At 36.8% G+C, this 22250-nt stretch overlaps 3 protein-coding genes and 1 long non-coding RNA gene across 24 annotated transcripts in view; 1 reads left to right on the forward strand and 3 right to left on the reverse strand.

Annotated features, from left to right (window-relative positions):
• Positions 1–718: 718 nt before the first annotated feature.
• LOC148715934 (maternal protein exuperantia-like) lies at positions 719–4380 on the reverse strand. Its single transcript, XM_088746248.1, has 4 exons — positions 3818–4380; positions 3048–3214; positions 2458–2796; positions 719–1918 (listed from the first exon to the last, which is right to left on the reverse strand). Exons 3-4 carry the CDS (start codon positions 2720–2722, stop codon positions 1122–1124), a joined length of 1062 nt encoding a protein of 353 aa, XP_088602374.1. The 5' UTR covers positions 2723–2796; positions 3048–3214; positions 3818–4380; the 3' UTR covers positions 719–1121.
• LOC148715935 (uncharacterized) lies at positions 3307–8605 on the reverse strand. Of its 7 annotated transcripts, none has more exons than XM_088746274.1 (6): positions 8290–8605; positions 7886–7952; positions 7614–7758; positions 5848–5880; positions 5561–5609; positions 3307–3841 (listed from the first exon to the last, which is right to left on the reverse strand). In XM_088746274.1, exons 3-5 carry the CDS (start codon positions 7747–7749, stop codon positions 5602–5604), a joined length of 177 nt encoding a protein of 58 aa, XP_088602400.1. In that variant the 5' UTR covers positions 7750–7758; positions 7886–7952; positions 8290–8605; the 3' UTR covers positions 3307–3841; positions 5561–5601. The 7 variants fall into 7 exon arrangements, with proteins under 7 accessions (XP_088602400.1, XP_088602398.1, XP_088602397.1 ...); XM_088746272.1 differs by having other exon boundaries at positions 7643–7758; positions 8290–8602; XM_088746271.1 differs by lacking the exon at positions 3307–3841 and adding an exon at positions 4391–4765 and having other exon boundaries at positions 7643–7758; positions 8290–8588.
• Positions 8606–8970: 365 nt separating this feature from the next.
• The window catches only part of LOC148715936 (uncharacterized), a 19553-nt gene continuing 6273 nt past the window's right edge, over positions 8971–22250 (reverse strand). For 3 of the 15 annotated variants that reach the window (XM_088746253.1, XM_088746252.1, XM_088746261.1), the window contains one exon: positions 20792–22250. This exon is cut by the window's right edge and continues 229 nt beyond it. Coding sequence is in view for 12 of the 15 variants with exons in the window: in XM_088746264.1 (XP_088602390.1) it covers positions 9910–9965; positions 10348–10465; positions 11453–11536 (258 nt within the window). In the remaining 3 variants the exon portion in view is untranslated. The other 12 variants (XM_088746264.1, XM_088746263.1, XM_088746268.1 and 9 more) reach the window with 12 other exon arrangements.
• On the forward strand, positions 11658–14239 carry LOC148715937 (uncharacterized). Its single transcript, XR_015995752.1, has 3 exons — positions 11658–12001; positions 12815–12862; positions 13166–14239. It is a non-coding gene; the product is annotated as an uncharacterized LOC148715937 (long non-coding RNA).

The following is a 22250-nucleotide window of genomic DNA, read 5'->3' on the forward strand; positions in this document are numbered from 1 at the left end:
GGCTAATAAAATGGGCTATTTTTATTGGTTGTGCGTTAAAAATTCGAATCACCTTCCAACTGAATTTAGCCTTGGTTACTTGAAAGAAACAAAATTTTATTTTGAAATTGAAGGTTCCTTTATCAAAATAAGCGGTATTGCTTCATTTTAGCTGTTTTTGATTGCTCGGTTGTGGGGATTTTGCCCTTTTTCGGACAGTTCCGTGGTTAGCTTGAAGTCCTCGCCTTGGCCAAAATACACAAAGTACGGAACTATTTTCCAAAAAAAAAATGTTCTACCGTCAAACTTCTTTTATTCTTCAAATATGTTCTTTATTAGATTGTTCATAGCAAAAACCTGAAAAAAAAATCGGGTGTCACCGTGCTTGTTTCCTCACAAACTGCCGTCAAAGGTGGACATGGTTTTCAGATCGTAGTCAGGATGAAGAATTTGCACGGTGGGGACTGGGACGAGACAAAATGGTGTCCATCGTGCTCGAAGTATGCACTCGATAATAAGCTTCTTTTCGGTTGTTTTTATGTGTTTGATGTCACCAACACAGAAATTCATACTTGGAAAGGGTGAAAAAATAATAAAAAATGAGGTAAGTCAAGATTTGATGAGATTTTGAAGTTATAAGCATATAGTTGAAACAATTTCGTAGCGCTGGCGTTTTGTTAATTCCAGTGAGCTAGGGTTCGATTTGTTTTGCTTGGGCAATAAAGGTTTGACAAAAAACTTGAAGAAAAGACTGTTGATTCGTATTTATATTTATATTTATCAATTTAATGGCAACATAGTAAACAAAAGAGAGAGAAAAAGGAGAAAAAAAAATGCCATAGGGATAGTCCTTAAAGGAGTCAAGGACCCCATGCTAGACAGACAACCCAAATTCTTTGTATTCTTTGTATGTTGTCTTGTTTGGTTTCCATACACAGCAAAATGTGAATTCTTCACCCATCACTCTAACAGGAGTGATATATACAGTACAATGTAGTATACTCTGAAAAATAAGAACTGCACTTTAAAATTTGCTTTTTATACTTCAGAACCACACTCCAATGTCTCACTGGTCCTCATTCTGACTACTACATTTTCCGTGCAAAAATTATTTCAAAACATTAATTGCACAAATCACAATCTTAATTTGCAGTATCTGTAAAGTACTGACATATTTGCACCAGCACCCGCTTGTTTGAGGAGACTCTGGGTTTGTTGTCAAACCTCTCCATCAGAACTTGCTTCACCCCTTCTTCCTTGCCTCTTTGGTATACCACTCTCAGGTGAGGGAGACCCAAACCTGAGCTTGCACACTTAATGGCCATTGAGGCTGAAATGTACTTCTCTCTAACTAATGGCTGCAGGGTATTAACCAGAAGTTTCTTTTCTTTTAGGAGCTTCTGATAGGATGCCACCCATGAAACTTTGAAGCTGTGCTTTTGTAGCAGTTTGACATTTAGAAACTTGTTCACCAGCTGGTAAAGTGTTTGCACATCTGCAAGAGCATTGTGAGCTTCATAGGATTTACCCAGAAGACCTTGTACCAGGTTTTCTTGGCTTTGGGATTTCCTTTCAGGAAGCAATTCCCTGAATGCTGAAAGAGGGTCTGTAAAGCCAGAAACTGTTTTAACTAAGTCATCCATGACTCCATTTTTCTCTGCTGCTTGCACCAAGAACCTGGCATCAAAGGATTTGCAATTGTGTGCTACTAAAATGCAAGGCATTCTTGATTTGAGCCACTCAATGAAGGTCTTCAGTGCCACATCAACTGCAACAGCATCAGTTATTGGCTTCCCATCATAAAACAGTATTGCTCTTTGGAAGGTGAGTTTGTTCACAGCAGATGCTTCTGGTGATAGTACATTACGAGGCTTGATATAAATAGAGAACTCATCATTACCATCTGTTGCTGCAATTTGTAGGATTTCAGCATCATTACCTGTTTTAAGATATTGTAATCCAATTAATACTTTACAAAGATATTACAAAGAAAAATGTAATAAAAAGGCTTAGTGCATCTATGCAGGGTATATCTAAAATAAAAATAGGAGTGATTTCTGAACACCTGTCCTGCTAATTTGCATCTGACCTATTTTCTTTAAGAACAAGGCATGATAAAACAAAGGAATCTATGGGATGCAAATTAGCAGGACGAGTATTCAGCAATCTAGCAAAATAGCAAAACAATTCCATGATTAAATATAATTATTCTCTAATGTGCAATTCCAAAACACCCTGCTGGGACAAACATGGTTATATTCCAAGGCTGTGCTCTAACAGCGCCCAGTGGCCCCTGGCGCCTTACTTTTCCACTTGGGTGACTCGGAAATTTTAGTTTTTTTTTTATACAAAGCATATGCTGGGCACCCTAGATTTCACAGTTTCAGAGCACTGGGCTCCATTCAATTTTCCTTAGAGCACAGCCTTGTATTCACTTTGTTACTTTTTTGCCAAACTTCACCCTGCAAAGCTAATTACCCCTTCCAGATGTTTCCAAATCAAATATGATTTGATGATAGTCTTTGGTTAACGATACTTTCTCAATCTTTGAGGCTGCAGGTGGTGCTGAAATTTCCTGAGCAGCATCATGTCCATCAAAGCCCATTCCAGAACTATACTGTTGTCCTTCTCTGTTCTCAAGCTGTTTTGTCTTTTTCAACTGCTTCGCTTTCTTCTCAATTCTTTTCTTCTTGTACTCTCTTGTTTTCTGTTTCTGTTTCAAAATTAGTATTTTCTTGTCCATTTTCTTTGCAAACTCTAATGAATTGCCTGGCTCGACCCAAGGGGAGCTAGCTTCTTGGCATTTGAAGCATAAACCTAAATTGAAGAAGCAAATGGTTTTTATTCACTACAATTTGGTATCTCTTAAAGCTTGTGAAACGGAAAAAGAGGTTGATAGTCCTCTAACACTTATAGCGTTATCCCTTGCAGTTATTAATTTAATTTAGAATACAATCATAAGCACTAACACTATTTTCTAAGAGTTGTGTTCCTCTACAGGTAAAATGGTTGGCGTTGGGAATTTGTGAGGAGCGAGCTGTGCCAGCATACATGTACACTGTACTTACTACTATGATCTTTTCCAGTGACTGCCTCAACCTTTTGTCCATCAGATCCTTGCCATGGGGAAGGCCTCTGTGTTTGTAGGACGCAGGACTTTTTAAGTAGCCACACCAGTCGCCACAAGAAGAATGGTCACCATGAGCATGGGGCACAATAGAAATGTTTTCCTCACCTTAACAAAGTATCAACAGTGGTGCAAAGACTAAAATATAAAGTAAGAAAATTTGGCTAAATTACTTACACTTTCAAATGATCCACAACAAATTAAGTAAAGTTTCTCATTCTTTAAAGTCCGTACAAGCACTGGAAGTGTCTGCTTACTATTGTTTCCCAGTCCTAACTGACCATACAGTCCTAAGTAAAACAAACACCACAAGATACATACCTAAATGTCTTTACAAAATCAGAGACAACTAACCTAAACATCATTAAGGGATTAACATGAGCCAGGTAGTTCTGGAGAGCACAATGTATGTAGAGACAAAAAGTGTCCAACTACATGGATTTGTATTTTATATTCAGCCTAAACCATAAATTAAATCTGAGATCCAATAATACTAGCTTATCACTGGGAGAGTATCGAATTATAACACTGCTTAAAATTCAACACAGGGTTTTGCCCGATTGCCCTTCCCCTGTTAATCTCCAAAGTTCAAATTTCTAAAAAATGCCTTGCAGCCTGTACGTTTCCAAAATGACCACAATACAAACCAATTTGAAACAACATTACAAATTAAAGGAAATTTCTGTGAACTGCTTGACTGTATTTTCATACCTCCTCCAAATGTGAGGATTTGTCCTTGAAAAAAGAAATGATTTAAACAGGGTTGGAAAACATTGCCTCTTCTATTTCCAGTAATAAATAGGTGAGGCCACTGTTCATATATTAAAATTCTAACATGACTCTCAGGCTAGGACGAATCAACCAAAAGCAATTAATCATTCATTGTCCAACCTCTATGTGATATCTTTTGTTTCTTTTCCCCCCTAGCCTCTGAACCAAGTTTGAATTTTTAATGTAACAAAAATGGCTTATTCAAGTGTATGGCTCTTCCTTGATGTGGGCCTTAACAAGTTCTTTCATAGCAACAGTCTTTTGTCTCATAACCCAGCTTAGTAAAACTTAGGTCAAAATATAATATTTGGTCAGGGCACAAAACCCACTAGGTGGGAAACATGGTAAACCATGGCCATCAGTTTGTGTGCTGAAGAATATTACTAGCACTCTGTGTTTCATTTTGTTCAAAAAGAAGTGATACTTATGAAGTTTTTCCTCTTTAAATTAAGTTTTTCCACTTTAAATTAATAAGCCTCCCTCTAAGCCACCCCCCCCCCCCCCAAATCCGTGGAATAAATAAGCTCCCCCCTCCCCCGGGAAGGCTTATTATAGGATTTATGGTATTCAGGTGCAGATTGAATTGACTTTGTAACAAACCAAAGCCAACCTAAGCTGTAAGTACTGCACTGTGTGAATACCCAGCAGCTAGTTTGGTCACTTGATACTGATCAAGTGCTTGCACATGTGTTGGGAGGAGTGCATCTTTAATGCTACCCACTCCTAACTGTCCATGGACTCCCCATCCCCACGACCACACCCGGTGATCTGCTCACAGAGCCATGGAGTGATAATGTCCACACATAACTGCTATACATTTGTTGTCCGATAGCTCGGTAATGTAGACAGGCCTTGTCTGTTGCTTTGTGTCTCCTTGGCCAAACTTTCCTCAAAATAACACCACATTGAGATAGAATAAATATATGAAGTTCATATATTTTGAACTGCAGTATTAGATACGTATGATGCACGATCCTTGCAGTAGATAGCACTATTTATGCAATAGCGAAAATCAGACCTGAAAAAAATCAGGCCTGTACGGGACTCGAACCACTGATCTCTGCAATACTAGTGCAGCGCTCTACCAATTGAGCTAACAAGCCAACTGGGAGCAGGCCGATAAGTTGGTTCGTAATAAACCCGTGAAAGTGATAAATGAGATAGAATAAATATATGAAGTTCATATATTTTGAACTGCGGTATTAGATACGTCTGATGCACGATCCTCGCAGTAGATAGCGCTATTTATGCAATAGCGAAAATCAGACCTGAAAAAAATTTGCGCTATTGCATAAATAACGCTATCTACTGCCAGGATCGTGCATCATACGTATCTAACACCGCAGTTCAAAATATATGAACTTCATATATTTATTCTATCTCATTTATCACTTTCATGGGTTTATTACCAGCCAACTTATTGGCTTGCTCCCAGTTGGCTTGTTAGCTGAATTGGTAGAGCGCTGCACTAGTATCGCAGAGGTCAGTGGTTCTAGTCCCGTACAGGCCTGATTTTTTTCAGGTCTGATTTTCGCTATTGCATAAATACCACTATCTACTGCGAGGATCGTACATCATACGTAACACAACATTGTTAAAAAAAATTATCATGTGAATCAGGAAATTATTTCTAAATGCATTATCTGATTCAAAGATGTTGTGATCAAAGTTGAAAACGACTACCTTAGAAATGGCATTCAGGTAGGGCTCTGCCTTTTTATCCTTCAAGTCCCTATAATATCCATATAAATTATTACCCAGTAAACAGGTAGTGAGATACTTAAACTTATGTAGAGATTGCTATCTTGATCTAACGTAAAATTCTTGTAACTAATTTACAAGGAAATGTGTAGCAGTTAGAGGGGAGAATTGACAGTCAGACTTTGGGGTTAAGTTAAAGGGTTAAAATCAAAACGAACATCTTGCAAGGATGCTGATAATATTTGCATTGATAAAGTTGTATTTCTTACCTGTCCATACTTTGATGATGCCCAAGAATACACCTATGTGAGGGAAAATAATCAAATTAATCACTGACGCATACTTCTTGCCAGCTGCCCTCACATCAATGAATCAAACTGTATCACATTGTACTCAGAATAGAGATTATGGTTAATGGTTCCTGCTTAAAATGAAAGCAGTTCTTCATTTTTTTTTTCTTACTCATTGTAAATAATTCTTAAGTTTGATAACATTAATATTTAAATTGTTGTAGATATATTTAAATTTGTAAGTCCACATCAGCTTTTTAGCTGCCTTCTTGTACTGACCTACATGAAAAATAAAGTATGTATGTATGTATGTATATAACTCTGCTAGGAATGTTCAGCCCCACTGCATACTACTCACTTTGAAATTTCAACTCTCTTGCTGAGGTGAATAAGCTAAACCTCTTATCTTGATCTTCTTGAGAGCTAGCAACATGTTAATTAACCTATTGACATCCAGTGCGCCCATATGCCCCCATGGGGACCCACACCCTTTCTACGCCTTGTGACATCATCACTTTTAACCCTGGAGCATGAATTTGAGCACCTACTTGAACAGGTTGAAAATATCTTACAGACAATACTTGAACTTGTCAGGTTTCAAAGATTAATTGTTTGTTTATACTCCACAAGATCTAATTAATCAGTGCAATAAAGGCAGAACTGGTAAATTCTAGAGCATAGAAAAATGCACTGTGTGAGGTGACCTGGTTTGGCCAGCAAATACCAACCAGACAAAGAAGCTACATTCCTGATCAACCTGTGCCACAGCCTAACAATCTTAGTTCCATTTGATATATTAAAAAAATCCTACATAATGTACCATCCCATTATTAATTGGAAATCATAAGTTTAATCTATCTTGTTCTCTATAAAAAGTGGGAGTCCAATCCTGTGATCACCTATATCTGAATTTACAACTACGTAACAGTAACCTTAGAAAGATGTTACATTTCATCTTAAGTCACAAGTGTGGGGGAAAGAAAAATTTTTAAGTCCCCATGACAAATCCAACCTCAGACCTTGGGACTCGGTGCTCCGATGCTTTAGCACGGAGCCACAGAGACTCTATGGTGATCAGCAAGGCCCATTACAAAGTTCATATAGTTCATTAGTTTTTTTATCGGATATATATTTTTTTTCTTTTTAGTTTTCGGGTTGCGCCTCACATGGGATTTTGTTTCTGTTTCGGCAATCTTATTTGGTCCTTTTTTTAAATTTCTTTTACTTCTGTATATTCATAACTTATGAGACCAATAAAGTTGATAAACATATATGACATGTGTCCTGCATACTAGCTGCTATAGGATCAGCAATATTTTTCAATAATGACACTACAAGCACATAGGCAGTGATGAGTTAACATTTGGCAGACTTTCTTTGTCTAAAATATAACACTCAATTCTTCAGAGATGTTTTTGGCAACACATTGTACCGTATTTATGTATGATCCTCGCAGTAAAGAGCACTATTTTAATAAGCAATAGTGAAAATTACACCTGAAAAAATTCAGGCCTGCATGGGATTTGAACCACTGACCTCTGCGATACTAGTGCAGCACTGTACCAATTGAGCTAACAAGCCAACTGGGAACAGGTCACCAAACTAATTCACCATAAAGCCGTAAGATGATAAATCAAACTCAATGAATATATGAAACTCATATATTTGAACCGCGGTTGTAGAAACGTATTTATGTACGATCCTCGCAGTAAAGAGCACTATTTAAGCAATAGTGAAATTCCTACCTGAAAAAATTGAGGCCTGTACATTGTACCTTCCTTTTTTGTGATCTTCCCCATGTGTAAACATCTCCCGATGAACTAACAACAGCCGTGTGTTGTTGGCCATAGGACAAATGACAGGCTTGAAAAGGAACTCCATTGTACTTTCCTATTATGAACAGAACCAGTGATAATGATATCATTACATGGTCTGAATGGAAGATCATCTAAAGTACCATAGAATGTACTTCACTATCAACCACAATTTGAGAGCTTTTATTAATACTTGAAATTACCCTCTTCCTTCCCAGATCATTTTCAGAAGCTTGGTCTCCTCCAGTAATGCACTTAAATGCTGCAACTCTGGACACAGACAACAGAGAAAAGTATCAATTACAATATCCTTTTAATTAGTTATTAAATCTTTTACAGGCATAATTATTCTTATTAACCCTAATTTCAAAGACATCTGCAACATCTTATTTGAAGAAACTGGGCTTGGTTAGATGGCTCCTAACTAATCCAGGATAATTTTTTTGAAAAAATGCTATCTCTCTCAAGGAACTGGAGATGCAAGCTGAAACATGGAAGTAAATTAACCATTTCTGCCGGCAGCTTTCTACTTTTGACATCCCCCAGCCCTCAATATATAAAATTATAAAAAATTTAATAAAGAAGATAAATAACATGGGACACACACCTTGCATCAGCATCCAACTTATCATCTCTGAGATAATTTAAAACCAAAAGACAACATAAAAACAGCTCAGTCAGATCATGCAGGGAAGGTTGCTTATGATCCTCCTATATCACCGAAAGTGAACAATTAAAAAATAATAAATAATAAATAATAAATTAGCAATGGACATTCTACTGGGTGGCTCTTCTTGTCCACTGTTCCAATCGAATTGGAATTTGGAATGTTGGTTTTTGCGGAGGGAGGTAAACAGGAGGACCCAGAGGAAACCCCCAGAGCAAGGACGAGAACCAACAGCAAACTCAACCCATATGTGACGCCAAGTCCAGGAATCAAACCCAGGCCACAGTGGTGGGGGGCAAGTGCTCTCACCACTGTGCCATCCCTGCTCCCCTAGGAACAATTCAACATTTATTTTAAAAAGTTTGCAGGAAGTAAGATAAATGGATCTTTTGAATCTTCCTTATCTTGTTCCAGTTTAGTTTATAGTGTTCATAACAACAGTTTATCGTGCCCCCCTGCCAACTCTCATTCACTTCCACTAAAACTTCCATTATAATCACTGAAAAAAAGTTTCATCCTTTGGACATTTCAATGATTCTCTGTTGGATGTGTGTGGATAAGTTAATTACAATAAATGAAATAATATATTGTCGAAGAAAAAAAAAACATAACTCATGCAGACCTGTCTGAATCTGGCAGTACTTTCAAGAGAAATCACTGAGCTGATTGAGCTTCCAGATACAGTCCTGAAATTAAATGAAAGTGAAACATCCTTATGAATGTAAACCCTTATCAAATTACCACAATAACCACCATCACCATCACAATCTTAAACCATTCATACCTGTATTTCACAACTGCTAACATATGATAGTAGTATGCATTACAACTGATTCATGGTATATATAGTGTAAATCATAATCTGTTCAGTAGTCATATTTATCATTAATCCTATCTGAAAGTTCCTTGAAAACACCTTCAAAGCTTTTTATTTATTGGCTTTAGTTGTTATTCCCTCTTGACACTGACAGTTAATACAGTTTAAATTTCTGATTAAGCTTGGTCGTTACAAATAATGACAAATTCTTACCTCTGCCTTGGAGGTCTCACTTAACTTGCCAAGGATCTAAATGAAGGACGAGATGGGTCCAGAACTCGAGCAATGTGTACCAAGGTTTCTTCATTCAATGAAGTCAGATGACAAAGAGGGAACTTCAAATGACTTAAAATAATTTCAGGCTGCAAATCAAAGGAAGGCACAAAAAATTGGTTTAACTCCCATAAGTGATGAGACAGAACTTAATTCTCCTTACAACATCAATATTATATCAAGCAGATGAGTAACGAGAATAACGAAACATATCAATGAGGGGATTATTAGTTGATCTAATACCAAATTCTTTAAAGTTACACTATAGGAAAAGAATAGCAAACAGTATGGAGAATTTATTTACTAATACATTCTTGGGAGGGAAAGGGTTACTGAAGAACCAGTAAAAATGCAAGCATTCAGTTGAAACTTTCCTCTTATCTTCAAGACATAGCTGAACCTCAAAACAAAAAGTACATGGAGCAAATTTAGGCAGATTATACCTATGAAATAATTTTCACTCACAGTACCTAAGACAACAGAAATGATTCTGCATCCTTAGGATCCATACACTGTATAAAAGCACCTGTTATCCGCATACAAGGTAAGTATGAATTAAAAATCATTACAAAATAAAAACGAACCCACTTCAACTGCCACCTTGTTTTCTTTATTTCTTATTTGCTGAGCTGGCATCTGCTACTTTAAGGATGAACCTTGTACATATTACATTGTCAGTGATGATGGTATGAAAAATAAGAGTCAAACGCTTTTACAATTATAAAATAAACAAATCTTTATCAAAAAATTCATGCATCTTACCAAAAAAATTTGACCTCTTTCAATTCTAAAAAGAGAATTCTGAACAGGTCAACTCAACAGAACACTGTGCAAAATCATCTCGTGAATGCCCCTTCATTGAACTATTCAATAAAGTGCTGCAATCATGTCTTTCTCGCCATTCGTACCTCTGCTGATAATATCAGTGAAACCTCTAGATGCCAACTTGCCCTGAAGTTCACAAGAAAGATGAAACTTTCCCTTCTGTGCAAGCATGTCCAGAGTTTCAGCCATGAGACCTCTTGCCTGTGAAGGAAATTCAACTGATTGAGATTCAATTCATGCAGCCTTTCCACTAAGATTATCTTGTATTCTGCAACATCACGCAATACAGCCAAAACCACTAGTAAACTGTAAATCATCAAAACTCAGGGTTACTGAGTTACTTTCCACGATCTCATTCAGAAGGCTTCACAAGTCTCAAGTGTCTCCATAGGCTTTGAAGTAAGTGAAATGTTCTCCAGAAGTAGCTGCACTTTTGCAGGCTTCTGGTGTTTGAAGCACAGTCTATTTTAATCCAACAAAGCAGTGAAACACCATAGTCTTGTTCAAAAATAAATGTTTACCTTTGCCTGCACCTAGTGTTTTTTATAGCTGGTCTTTAAAAAAAAAAACCTCCAGAGAATGCTACAAGTTAGTATCTGCCCAGTCAGATCCTGCACATAAAAACCATTTGCAAGTGTGCAGTCCAGATTAGCTCACCAAAAAAAAAAAACCTCCAGAGAATGCTACAATTTAGTATCTGCCCAGTCAGATACTGCACATAAAAACCATTTGCAAGTGTGCAGTCCAGATTAGCTCACCAAAAAAAAAAAACCTCCAGAGAATGCTACAATTTAGTATCTGCCCAGTCAGATACTGCACATAAAAACCATTTGCAAGTGTGCAGTCCAGATTAGCTCACCAAAAAAAAAAAACCTCCAGAGAATGCTACAATTTAGTATCTGCCCAGTCAGATACTGCACATAAAAACCATTTGCAAGTGTGCAGTCCAGATTAGCTCACCAAAAAAAAAACCTCCAGAGAATGCTACAATTTAGTATCTGCCCAGTCAGATACTGCACATAAAAACCATTTGCAAGTGTGCAGTCCAGATTAGCTCACCAAAAAAAAAACCTCCAGAGAATGCTACAATTTAGTATCTGCCCAGTCAGATACTGCACATAAAAACCATTTGCAAGTGTGCAGTCCAGATTAGCTCACCAATCCCCTTCCCCTTCCTGCCTCACTAACCTTGGCTACATCAAACATGAAGTTCTTGAGACCACATGCTGACAGCTGATCTAAGGCCGTGAGCTCATCATAGTCTAATTTCATTCAGGAATTGGCTGATGGAGACATAAAGATGTCACAAAATAAAGTACAGTGATCAATGGATGAACTTGTGCTGGTTAATTAACTTATAACTTACAGACTTTAATTATAATAAGGAAAGTATTAAAAAAAACCCAATTCATTTCATTACTGAGGCCCATACCTGAATGCTTCAGAGAGTGTATGTTGCTGAACTGTATTTCCACTATTATACAAAACCTGAAAATAAAATTAAAGTGATGTTACATTTTGAAGTCTGTTGTTTCAGTAAAAATAAATGAGGCTAACCAGAGGTAATTAACACTAATAACATAGGGTAAAACACCTTAATAAGGATTTTCTAAAAATGTATTGCTTGACAAGAACCTGTTGTATACAGCAGAAGAGCGCAAGATTGGATAGCCATTTTATTCTCTGCAATGTGATCACTGTGCTTACTGCAGAGTGCCTTGAAAAAGCAAAGAGAAGGTATGTTTACATTTTGTATTAATTCTGATATTTCATCAAACATTTTACATCTAACATTTTTATTAGTGTCACCTTGAATGGAAAAGAAAAGAAACCTCTTTTTGTAAAAAACACAAACTCACTTCTACCCTTCAAGTGTTACCTTATTATAGGAAATTAATGCTGCATGGATTTAAAGCAATTTAAGCATTGAATTTCTTTCCAGTTCTCATAATAAACAAGTCATCCTTGATTATTTAAGCTAAAACCTTTTACCATGTACTAAATACTTAAGCGACCAAGGTTGTTAGGTCAAGATAGCTGGATAATTTTGCCTTTTTCTTTTCTGCATTTTTATGGATCTCTCCTCCTGTGCTACAAGCAATTAATAGGCTATCTTTCCTAGCTCTCAAAATAAACAAGTCATTTTTTATTCTTATTTTAGCCACCAAATCCTTTTACAACTGATGAAAAATTTTTTAATTAGCATGCTTGCTTGGTGAAGATAGCTAACTATTTGCCTGTTTTTTGTTTTTTTTTTTTGTCTTTTTATGCATCTAAGCTTTGTCTTGGTCAATAAAAACACACACCAAAAAAACTATCGATTAAGTTAAAGTAGCAATGAAGGAAAAACATCCTATAAAAAGCAAGTTGTTATGACGACCAGCTGTCAGATGGATTAGATAGCTTCATACAAACCACAGTGACAATGATGAATAAAGCACCCAGAGCATTAGTTGTTACTATGTACAGTCTCATTTGTTATCAAGAGCAAGATAATTTTAAAAAAGCTGAAATATTTCTTTAGATCTTTCTTGTTATTTTTCTCTTCAGTTTCACCGACAAGTTCAATTCTTATTGATGTAGCACAGTTGAATTCAGGTGAGATCAGATGTTGTTATTTTCATGAATGGTAAGGGTTGTAGTGAGAATATGTAAACATAGTTGTCATGTTACCCTATCTTTGTTGAGTTATTTTTGACAAATATTTTATAAAAGCAATAGAGGACTTTATCAACTTTACAAAACCTTATCTGAACACTTAGGGATTACAAGAATTCTTCATAATTATATGCAAATCTGTAACTGTGTCTCTCAACTCCCCACTGAGTGTTCACTGTTCACGGTGATCATTCCAGACGTCAAAAGGTTAGCCTATTTCTAACGATTTTGAAATTCTGTCAGGTGTGTATCCAGCACTACCTCCAGTCACTGAGGTGGATTTTAGCCTGCTGCTTGATCAGGTCAGTGACTAACTGATAAAAACTATTGTGCTGTGTATTGAAAAAAATCATAAAGAGATCCTTGGAATCATTGGGGCTGCACCTCTTTAGCATTGAAAGCACAATGTCTCTCTACCTGTAGAAGATCAGCGGAGCTATTAGTTATAGCTTTAGAGATTAAGAGACCTTGGATGTTGCAACACAAATTTACAAGTCAACATACAATCTGCATCTTGATGATTTTCTTCAATACTACGAGGATCGTGCATCATACTGCATGTTGTTTATGTTTCTGTTTATCAAGTGTACCTTGATTTTGTTTCAGTGAGTCCCTTTTTCCCTCTCAGCTATAGAATTCTTTATTTTGTAACACAGGCTGAATGGGAGCTGACATTACACTATATTGTCGCTTTTTCATCTGTGATAAAGGATTCTGTCACTGGACTGACAATGTTTATTAAAATCAATTAAAGTCCAATTTCAATTTCTAATCTATTAGGTCTTGACAGTATGTATTAGGTTTTTTAGATTCTTAATCTTAGAGGCACCTATGTATTTTGAACAAGCTCTATGAGCTCCTTGACGCTACGTGGGTAAATAAAGTATTGATTGATTGATTGAGTCACAAAATGTCACTATTCAGTCAAATAAGGTCAGTACATTGTGTGTTTCAGTAAATGAGGTGTTCATACTGTACTTGTTAATTTTGAAATCTTTAGTCTAGAATAAAACGTTTAGTACATGCAATAAAAGGAGGTCTACAGTGTAATACCCACATTTATTTATATCACTATCTGTTGAAAATCTAAGCCATAGGAAGGCCATGATTGCAGTTTCTGTGGAACAACCGATGATTATTGGAGAAGCTGTTTTTTAAAGGTCTTTTTTTAATACGTCTTTTCAGAAACATGAATAGGTTGTTTGGTGGGTAGCAAGAAGATTGTACCTCTTTATTTCCTACTTTAATCACCTTGCCAGGACTGATTAAAACAACATGTTTAGACATCCTCAACTTATAAAAATAGGTATCTCTTTTATACGCTGAGCACTTGAACCAACAGGGGTTATTCCTTAAGACTGGTCGCCAAGATAACTGTTTTATTTTTGCTGCTTTGCTCTTCAATCTTTTTCAGATCTGCTGTTCCCTTTTGAATTTAAGCCACAAGTTCATTTCATATTACTGCCGAGTGCATGTTTTTGGAGTAAGTAATTTTGAGCTAAAAAGGGCTATTCCACATGAGACATGAAAATTTGACAGATTTTTAAATTCAAAATATGAGAGCCAAACTTACTTTTCATGAAAGCTTATACATAGTTCTATAAGAATCCAAATCTAGATTGGCAGTAGTGGCCACGTCCAGGGTGTGTGACGCAATTGTTTTTGAGGGTTTTTATTTACAGAATAAGCCATTTTACATACCAATATCTAAATGGCTCTATCTCAAAGAAATTGATTGCTATAAATCAGTTTTTGAGATCTTAACTACTCACTAGGATGGGCCTTTCAACGCCAAAAGAAAAAAATTCTCAATCATTTAATGCCTCAGACAAACAAAGACATAAGTGTTGCAGACGTGTATAGTGGCCGAGAACTGCCATTAAACATATTCAAATTTATAGGAATTATTTTTGTTATTTTTTTTTTTAAATTTCGATTTATTTCTTATTTTTCTTTTTAAAATAAAAGCAAGTGAAAGTAAATGAAATGTAAAATAGAAATAAAATGAAACCAAAGATAAATGAAATCAAATCAAAATTAAATACTACCTGGCCAAGCGCTGCCACTAGTTTCATTTTTTTTTTTTTTTTTTTATTGATTGTTGGAATAAGCTACCATCATCTGTCGTAGATCATGAATATGTAAATAGCTTAAAAAAAGCATTGAAAAAAGTCTATTTTAAATGATTTATAATACCTATAGAGCATAATTTTAAAATTCTTACGCAGGCATGTATTGTTAACCCTGCCATATCAATTACATTTCATTGACTCATTGACTAAGGACAGCGTCTACTGTGTTATACCTCATTTTTCAAAGCCTCCCGACATATGTAAATGATGTGGACGGGTATTCTGAAGTTGTTCCGATTCCTCGTTGGAAACAGCCATAGATCTTCAAAATTCATGCGACCTGAACAAAGCAACCGCGTCCGCGCTCTTGAAATTTGCTCGGTTTAAACGCAGGAACTAACTGGATCGATCGAAGTTTGACTCGTGCACAAACGATGTTATAATATGAGTCAGCAGTTGACTTACCCAGTATTCCTGCAACGGGAGATGAACTGCAACCAGAAGTGCGGTTCCGAAGCGTTGGTCCTCAAAGGCGGCAAAGTGAACAGAGAGGCATTTGGCCTGCGCATGCGCGAGTGGCATTAGCTTAACGCCATTTGTTGAGTTTGGGACGCGTTTCTGCGAGGTTTCAACTGGACAATCGACACCTTTTTGTAAAATTTTTTGAAGATGAATGAAGGAGTATGACAAGTTCACCAACATTTCTAACTATGTGGATATTCATGGTGTTTAATGGCTCTTCGGTTGAGGATATTTTAATGATGAAAGTGCGAACAAAACGCGAAAAAATCCCCAAAACTTGAAGTTTGAGATGGCTTACTTTGGTTTGCGAAACGAAACGAAACGAAACGAAAAGGAAAATCTATAGTTTGCGAAATGAAAAATCTGTAGTTTGCGAAATGAAAAGTCTGTAGTTTGCGAAATGTAAAATCTGTAGTTTGCGAAATGGAAAATCTGTAGTTTGCGAAATGAAATTTCCCTGTCAAAATTAAATTCTGGCGGGAGACTATCCTGGCGATCACCTTTGCATACATTTGCTAGGTAGGAGACCCTTGCGTTACATTTTCTAACAGGTCAGGGGAGTCTAACTTTTGGTTGAGCCATCATGGGTCGAGGGTCTTATGTCGAAGTCGAGGGTATTTAGTCGAGCGTCCCTTTTTTGTTTTTCTTTTTCGCAGCCTAGGCGAGGAATTTCATTTCGCAAACTACAGATTTTCCATTTCGCAAACTACAGATTTTTCATTTCGCAAACTACAGTTATTCCATTTCGTTTCGCAAACTACAGTAAGCCCTGCATATTTTTCAGTTACTTTTTAGTGCGGATAATTTTGCAAAGTACATCACAGCCTTGTACTATTTCAATAAATCAATGTAATTCAAAAAATGTTATACATTCAAGAAAAACAGTTACTATCAGTAGTGCATATACATTTGCGAATATGCATAACATTCTTTTGTCCATTTGCGGTTTGATACTAATTTATAACTTCACAGCCGTAGCGTATTACTAGCTGTAATTACAATAAAGCTGTAATTCCAAACATCAAACTATCTGCCTGGACTCTACAGAATCAACACTGAGAACCCTCAAACTTTTTAAGATATTGAACGTGCCTGGATAGCCCAAGTAGATTACCGTATTTGTTCGCCTATAAGCCAAGCGATTTTTCCAACAAATCAAACTGAGAACAGGTAAATTCTCGCCAAGGAAGGGGGTTCGGCTTATAGCCGTGTATTTTCGCCAAAAAATATTTAAGGGTGCTTAACAAGATTCGAAATTCAATGTTTATTCGACTGTAAGCCGAGCGATTATCAACAAACACAAATTTCCGAGATCACGAAGGGTAGGTACATGTAAATCATCGTTGGTTCTGCTCGACGGAAGCTCGAATCGCATAGGAGTTTCATCCATATTGAACAGCCTGGAGAGCGAATGGCCATACCGCTGCCAAAGTGCGATCACGAACTGATGGAACTGGATGATCTTTTCTTCCAGATCTTGTGGGAGTCGCTGGGCCAGGGTTGTCCTAGTGCGAAGGCTGATGGAATGGCGCTTTTTCCATCTCTGGTAGCAACCCAGTGAGGCTTTGAAGTCTGGATCACTGCTCAACTCCTTCGCCTTTAGCCGTAGAATTAATCCGCTTACAGCAATTCCTGTAAATGATAACAGAGATCAATTGTTTGACTTGTTTTGACGACATGAAAAACTGGCCAATCAGAAGCGGTCATTCCCACGGTTTGTGTAGACATTGCAACACGATCTGACAGATATCAGTTGATCGAAGCTTTTCATTGTTTTAAAGAAGCGAAAGACCTACCTTGACTCCCCTGCTCTGAAAACCAGTCCAGTAGTGTTTGATCCAATTCAGGATACTTTGGCGAAAGGCAGCCCATCGTCTTTCGCTTTGCTGACATTTTAAGCTCACCATAAAACAGGTTCGCTTAATCTTTTCGCCAGCGACGCACCATCGATTCACTGATTCCGTAATCTCTAGCGATGTCGGAGTTGTTCTCGACGGCCTCTGCTTCAGCAACGACTTTTAGTTTGAACGCTAAGTTGTATGAAGAACGACGAACTTTCGGCATGATGATCGATTACGATAACTTTGAAAGAGAGCGATTGTTTGAGACAGGATTCTGAACTCAGGTGAATGTTTTGTTATGTCACGCATGGTTCTATTTATTTACACATTAAATTCAACTTATCTGTGATTTGTTGTTACTTTCAATTAAACGACCAATAACAACTGAGTAAATAACCTACTTTTTGGTTACATGTTTCCCGAGGGGGAAGCTCCTTTTGTTTTCGGTTTATGTTAATTCATCTCAGTTAACGACACGCGTGGAGTACTTTGCAATTATTAGGTCTCGGCTTATAGCCGAATGTTTTGTGTTTATTTTTTATTTCAATGCAAAGCTGCTGACATGAAGAAGTTTAGGGTCTCGGCTTATAGCCGAGATCGGCTTATAGGCGAATAAATACGGTAGATACCGATAAGTGACCCTTCTGTCTAAAATGGTTCAAGAAGCTAGGACAACGTTCTTTTTGACCTGCGGGTAGTCCCTTTCTACCCAAGTGGCCTAATGACCCAGTTTCTGTAGTTGAACAAACAAAATCGAGTCCCTGACGATAGTTTTCCAAAGATTTAAAAATCGGTGTTAAACAATCTCCTAACGCAGGGTATACTGGTTATCACTTTCAATCATTTTCCAATTATTTGAAAATGGAGTACTTAAAACAGGCCCATTTTGCACATTTTATTCCACATTATCCAAGAAGTTACAAACTGGACCTGTCAACCCGTCGTGCTGCTTAACCGACTAGCGACAAAGGGTGAAAAATACTACCGACTAAGTGACTGAATATTAACCGACAAGTGGAACCTCCTCCCCCCCCCCCTTCAGACTCTCTGTTGAGATAAGCGCTGAAAACTAGCAAAGTCATAATTTTGTCATATCTGAAAATTCGGGGTTATTAAGCAATGTCAGTTATGTGGGGTGTATCGCTAGTGACCAGAAACGCGAGAGATAAACCCCGTTCTCTGTTGTTATTTCAAATCTATACAACCTGTAAGTAACAGAAGTCTCCACGTGAAAATTAAGCATTGCAAACTCATTAACCGGTGTGATAGGGCGAGGTGCCGCGAAATCGACCCCGTTTTATGTTGTTATTTTGTAAATATCTGAAAATTGGGGTCATTAACCAGTGTATTAGTGCAGGGTGTATGTGTAATCACTAGCAACTCCCGAAATCGACCCCGTTTTTTGTTGTTATTTTCTAGATATCTGAAAATTGAGGTCATTAACCGGTGTTTTAGTGCGAGGTGTATGGGTAATCATCGGAAACTCCCGAATCGACCCTGTTTTCTGTTGTTATTTTCTACTGAAATATCTGAAAATTGGGCCTGGAGCATTAAAGCAGAGTGTATAGGTTATCACACAGGAAACTCGCAAAATCGACCCCGTTTTTTGTCGCTATTTTCTAGATATCTGAAAATTGGGGTCACCAAACCAGTTTGTTAGTGCGGGGTGTATGGGTAATCACTGGCAACTCCCGAAATCGACCCAGTTTTTTCTTGTTAGTTTCTAGATATCTGAAGTTGGGGTACTTAACCGGTGTGTTAGTGCGGAGTGTATGGATAGTGACTGGAAACTCCTGAAATCAACCCCGTTTTTTGTTGCTATTTTCTTGATATCTGAAAATGGAGGTCATTAACCGGTGTTTTAGTGCGAGGTGTATGAGTAATCACTGGAAACTCCCGAAATCGACCCTGTTTTATGTTGTTATTTTCAACTGAAATATCTGAAAATTCGGTCCGGAGCATTAAATCGGAGTGTATAGCTTATCACTCAGGAAACTCGCGAAATCGACCCCGTTTTTTGTCGCTATTTTCTACATATCTGAAAATTGGGTCACTAAGCCAGAGTGTTGGTGCGGGGTGTATGGGTAATCACTGGCAACTCCCAAAATCGACCCCATTTTTTGTTGCTATTTTCTACATATCTGAAAATTGGGTCACTAAACCAGAGTGTTGGTGGGGGGTGTATGGGTAATCACTGGCAACTCCCAAAATCGACCCCATTTTTTGTTCCTAGTATCTAGATATCTGAAGTTGGCGTCCTTAACCGGTGTGTTAGTGCGGAGTGTATGGATAATGACTGGAAACTTCTGAACTCCACCCTGTTTTTCGTTATTTTCTAGATGTCTGAAAATTGGGGTCATTCACCGGTGTTTTGGTGGGGGGTATAGGTAGTCACTGGAAACTTCGCGAGAACGACCCCGTTTTCAGCTATTTTCTAATTTTCGGAAAATTGGGGTCATTAACCGGCCTGTTAGTGTGGGGTGTACAGGTAATCACTGGAACCTCGCGAAATCAACCTCATTTTTCTGTTTATATTTTCTAAATATATGAAATTTGGGAGTAGCCGGTGGCCCAGTCAACCCTGTTTTATTAGTCATTTTCTTGGCTCTTCACCCACCCTATATCTAAAGTTATGTCCTGTGTTTGCAACGACGACTCAGTATCAGACTGGCGTATTTATGACATAATACATTGCAGTTATTAACTATACACGTTGGATGATGGCTGTCGCCATACGATTTCTGAGCGTGGCATCCAAAATTTCACAGCTGAATTTTAAAAGGAGGTCCCATTCAGACCTGCCAAGTGTTCCATCTTTGAAAACAAGCGACAAGCTCAAAATCGGTGCAACGTAAAATACCTCATCAAAGAAGTCATGAACAACTGTATGATTGACAGTTATCACACAATCTTTACAATCTATCCAAAAAAGAAAAAAATATTTGATGCTACTATAAATAATCTCCCTAGCAAGTGTAGTTAGCTTCGTAACTGTAAAATCAGAGTTGATTGTTCAGCTCAAACTAAGGTCAAAGCTATTAGTGTCCATCAGTGATTTGCCTTTCTCTTTTCTCCGAATGCACGACTGCTCGCACATTGAATATAATTAATTCCATACAGTACAATTCAACTTTTTTTAAAAAAAGCAGATATTAACTATCAGTAAAGAAATAATAAGAAGAAACCAAGGAAATTTTCCCTCAAAGGTGATTTGTATTAATTAACCGACAATATTTTATAGTTGTGAAATAATTTGCAACGAATCACCAAATTCAAAGCGACTTTACTATGGGTACATTTCATAAGAATAGAAACCATATAAGTTGGGTCCTGGTGAAGTACACTTAATATACTGAGATGAAACTTGTTCAGTGGAGAGCATTAAAGATAAATGATGTGTTGTTTTAATCCTATACGTGACACGTCCGCAGTAACAATTTAATTTAATCTTTTAATATACTCAATTTCAATTATACAGGTCTTAACATAATATACAAATTAAAGATAAATTAATGATTATTAAAAAAAATAAAAAATTTACAAGATCTGAATAATTAGGTCAGTTTATACAGAATTCAAATATTCCTCATAAGAATAAACTGCCTCAATGAAGGGAAAAAATTTTTACGTACAATATAGTAGCTCGAATAGCATAATTAACATGACAATAATTATTAATTAATTATAAAAATCTATCCTTATTTCCAGTAAATTTGTTTTGATAAAATTCATTAATACTGTTCTTAAATGATGAGAAAGATTCAATCATTCTAATGTGTAGTGGAAGAGAATTCCACAGGTCTACAATATGATTAAAAAAGAAAACTTAAAAACATCAGTTCCAAAAAGGCCTTTCCCCAGTGTAACCTCACTATTTCTGATGTTATATTTAGACGTCTTAAAATTTACACATGACAAAACATTAAAATCAATGTAACCTTTAAGGCATTTAAAGGCAAAGCAAATAACAGCAAAGGAAAAAGCAATTCCTCGAAAATGAACTTTAGAGTTAACATTCAAAAGTATGCTTAAAGGGTTACATGACTTTCATTAACAAAAATACTTTCTGGCTCCAGCATAATACTGTTGGTCTTGGCATTTCAATCAAGAGTGTATTCTCTTAGGCTAATTATTATCACTTAGGTTCTAGAATCAATATTGGGTCATTCTCTTCACTTAGATTATACTATTTAACATTTTATTGTAATGTAGCTAAATTGATCGATGATTTCATTTCCATTGATTGGTCTAATGCGGCATGATCTGAATGAACAGTCGCATTTTGGTTATACCTCTATGGAATTAAATTGACCTAACTTTGATACAGCAATCTGGCCTGATTTCGAACCAGATGGAGGGTTTTTAAAGTTAATTTATCAGTGAAATGTTCAGCAAATTAATTTAATTAATTTTAATTAATCAAATTTGTGACTGCAAAAAATACCTTAAATTTACTTACGGTAAATTATTACCCTAAGACTTCCTTCAGAGCTCAACTAAGGCAGATGATGGAACTTTAGACAACTTTCACTCATGACAATTCTGCTCGCTACTTACAAATGTTTGCATATCTAAGTAAAAAATTAGTATTGAATTTTGGTTTTGAGTTGGCATCAGTAGAAAAACAACAAATTATTCATAACATTCTAGCAAAAGCGATGTCTTCAAGGAAGTAATTACTGTAGCTGTTTTGGTCCTTAATTGAGCCCTTTTTACACAGTACACAATCCTTGTTGACTAAGTGTAACTAAAATAACAGAGCAAATGGCCCCTGGTAAACAAAATGGCTCCCTAGAATCCAAATTTGCACAACACTAAAAGTAAAGAGGGCCATGGGTAGTGCAGATAATGTTCTTTCCCAGTACTTGATCATTATTTAAAACATCACTGTAA

The sequence above is a fragment of the Stylophora pistillata genome, unplaced genomic scaffold (genome assembly GCF_964205215.1).
Source record: "Stylophora pistillata unplaced genomic scaffold, jaStyPist1.2 SCAFFOLD_132, whole genome shotgun sequence".
In the NCBI taxonomy this organism is placed as follows: domain Eukaryota; kingdom Metazoa; phylum Cnidaria; class Anthozoa; order Scleractinia; family Pocilloporidae; genus Stylophora; species Stylophora pistillata.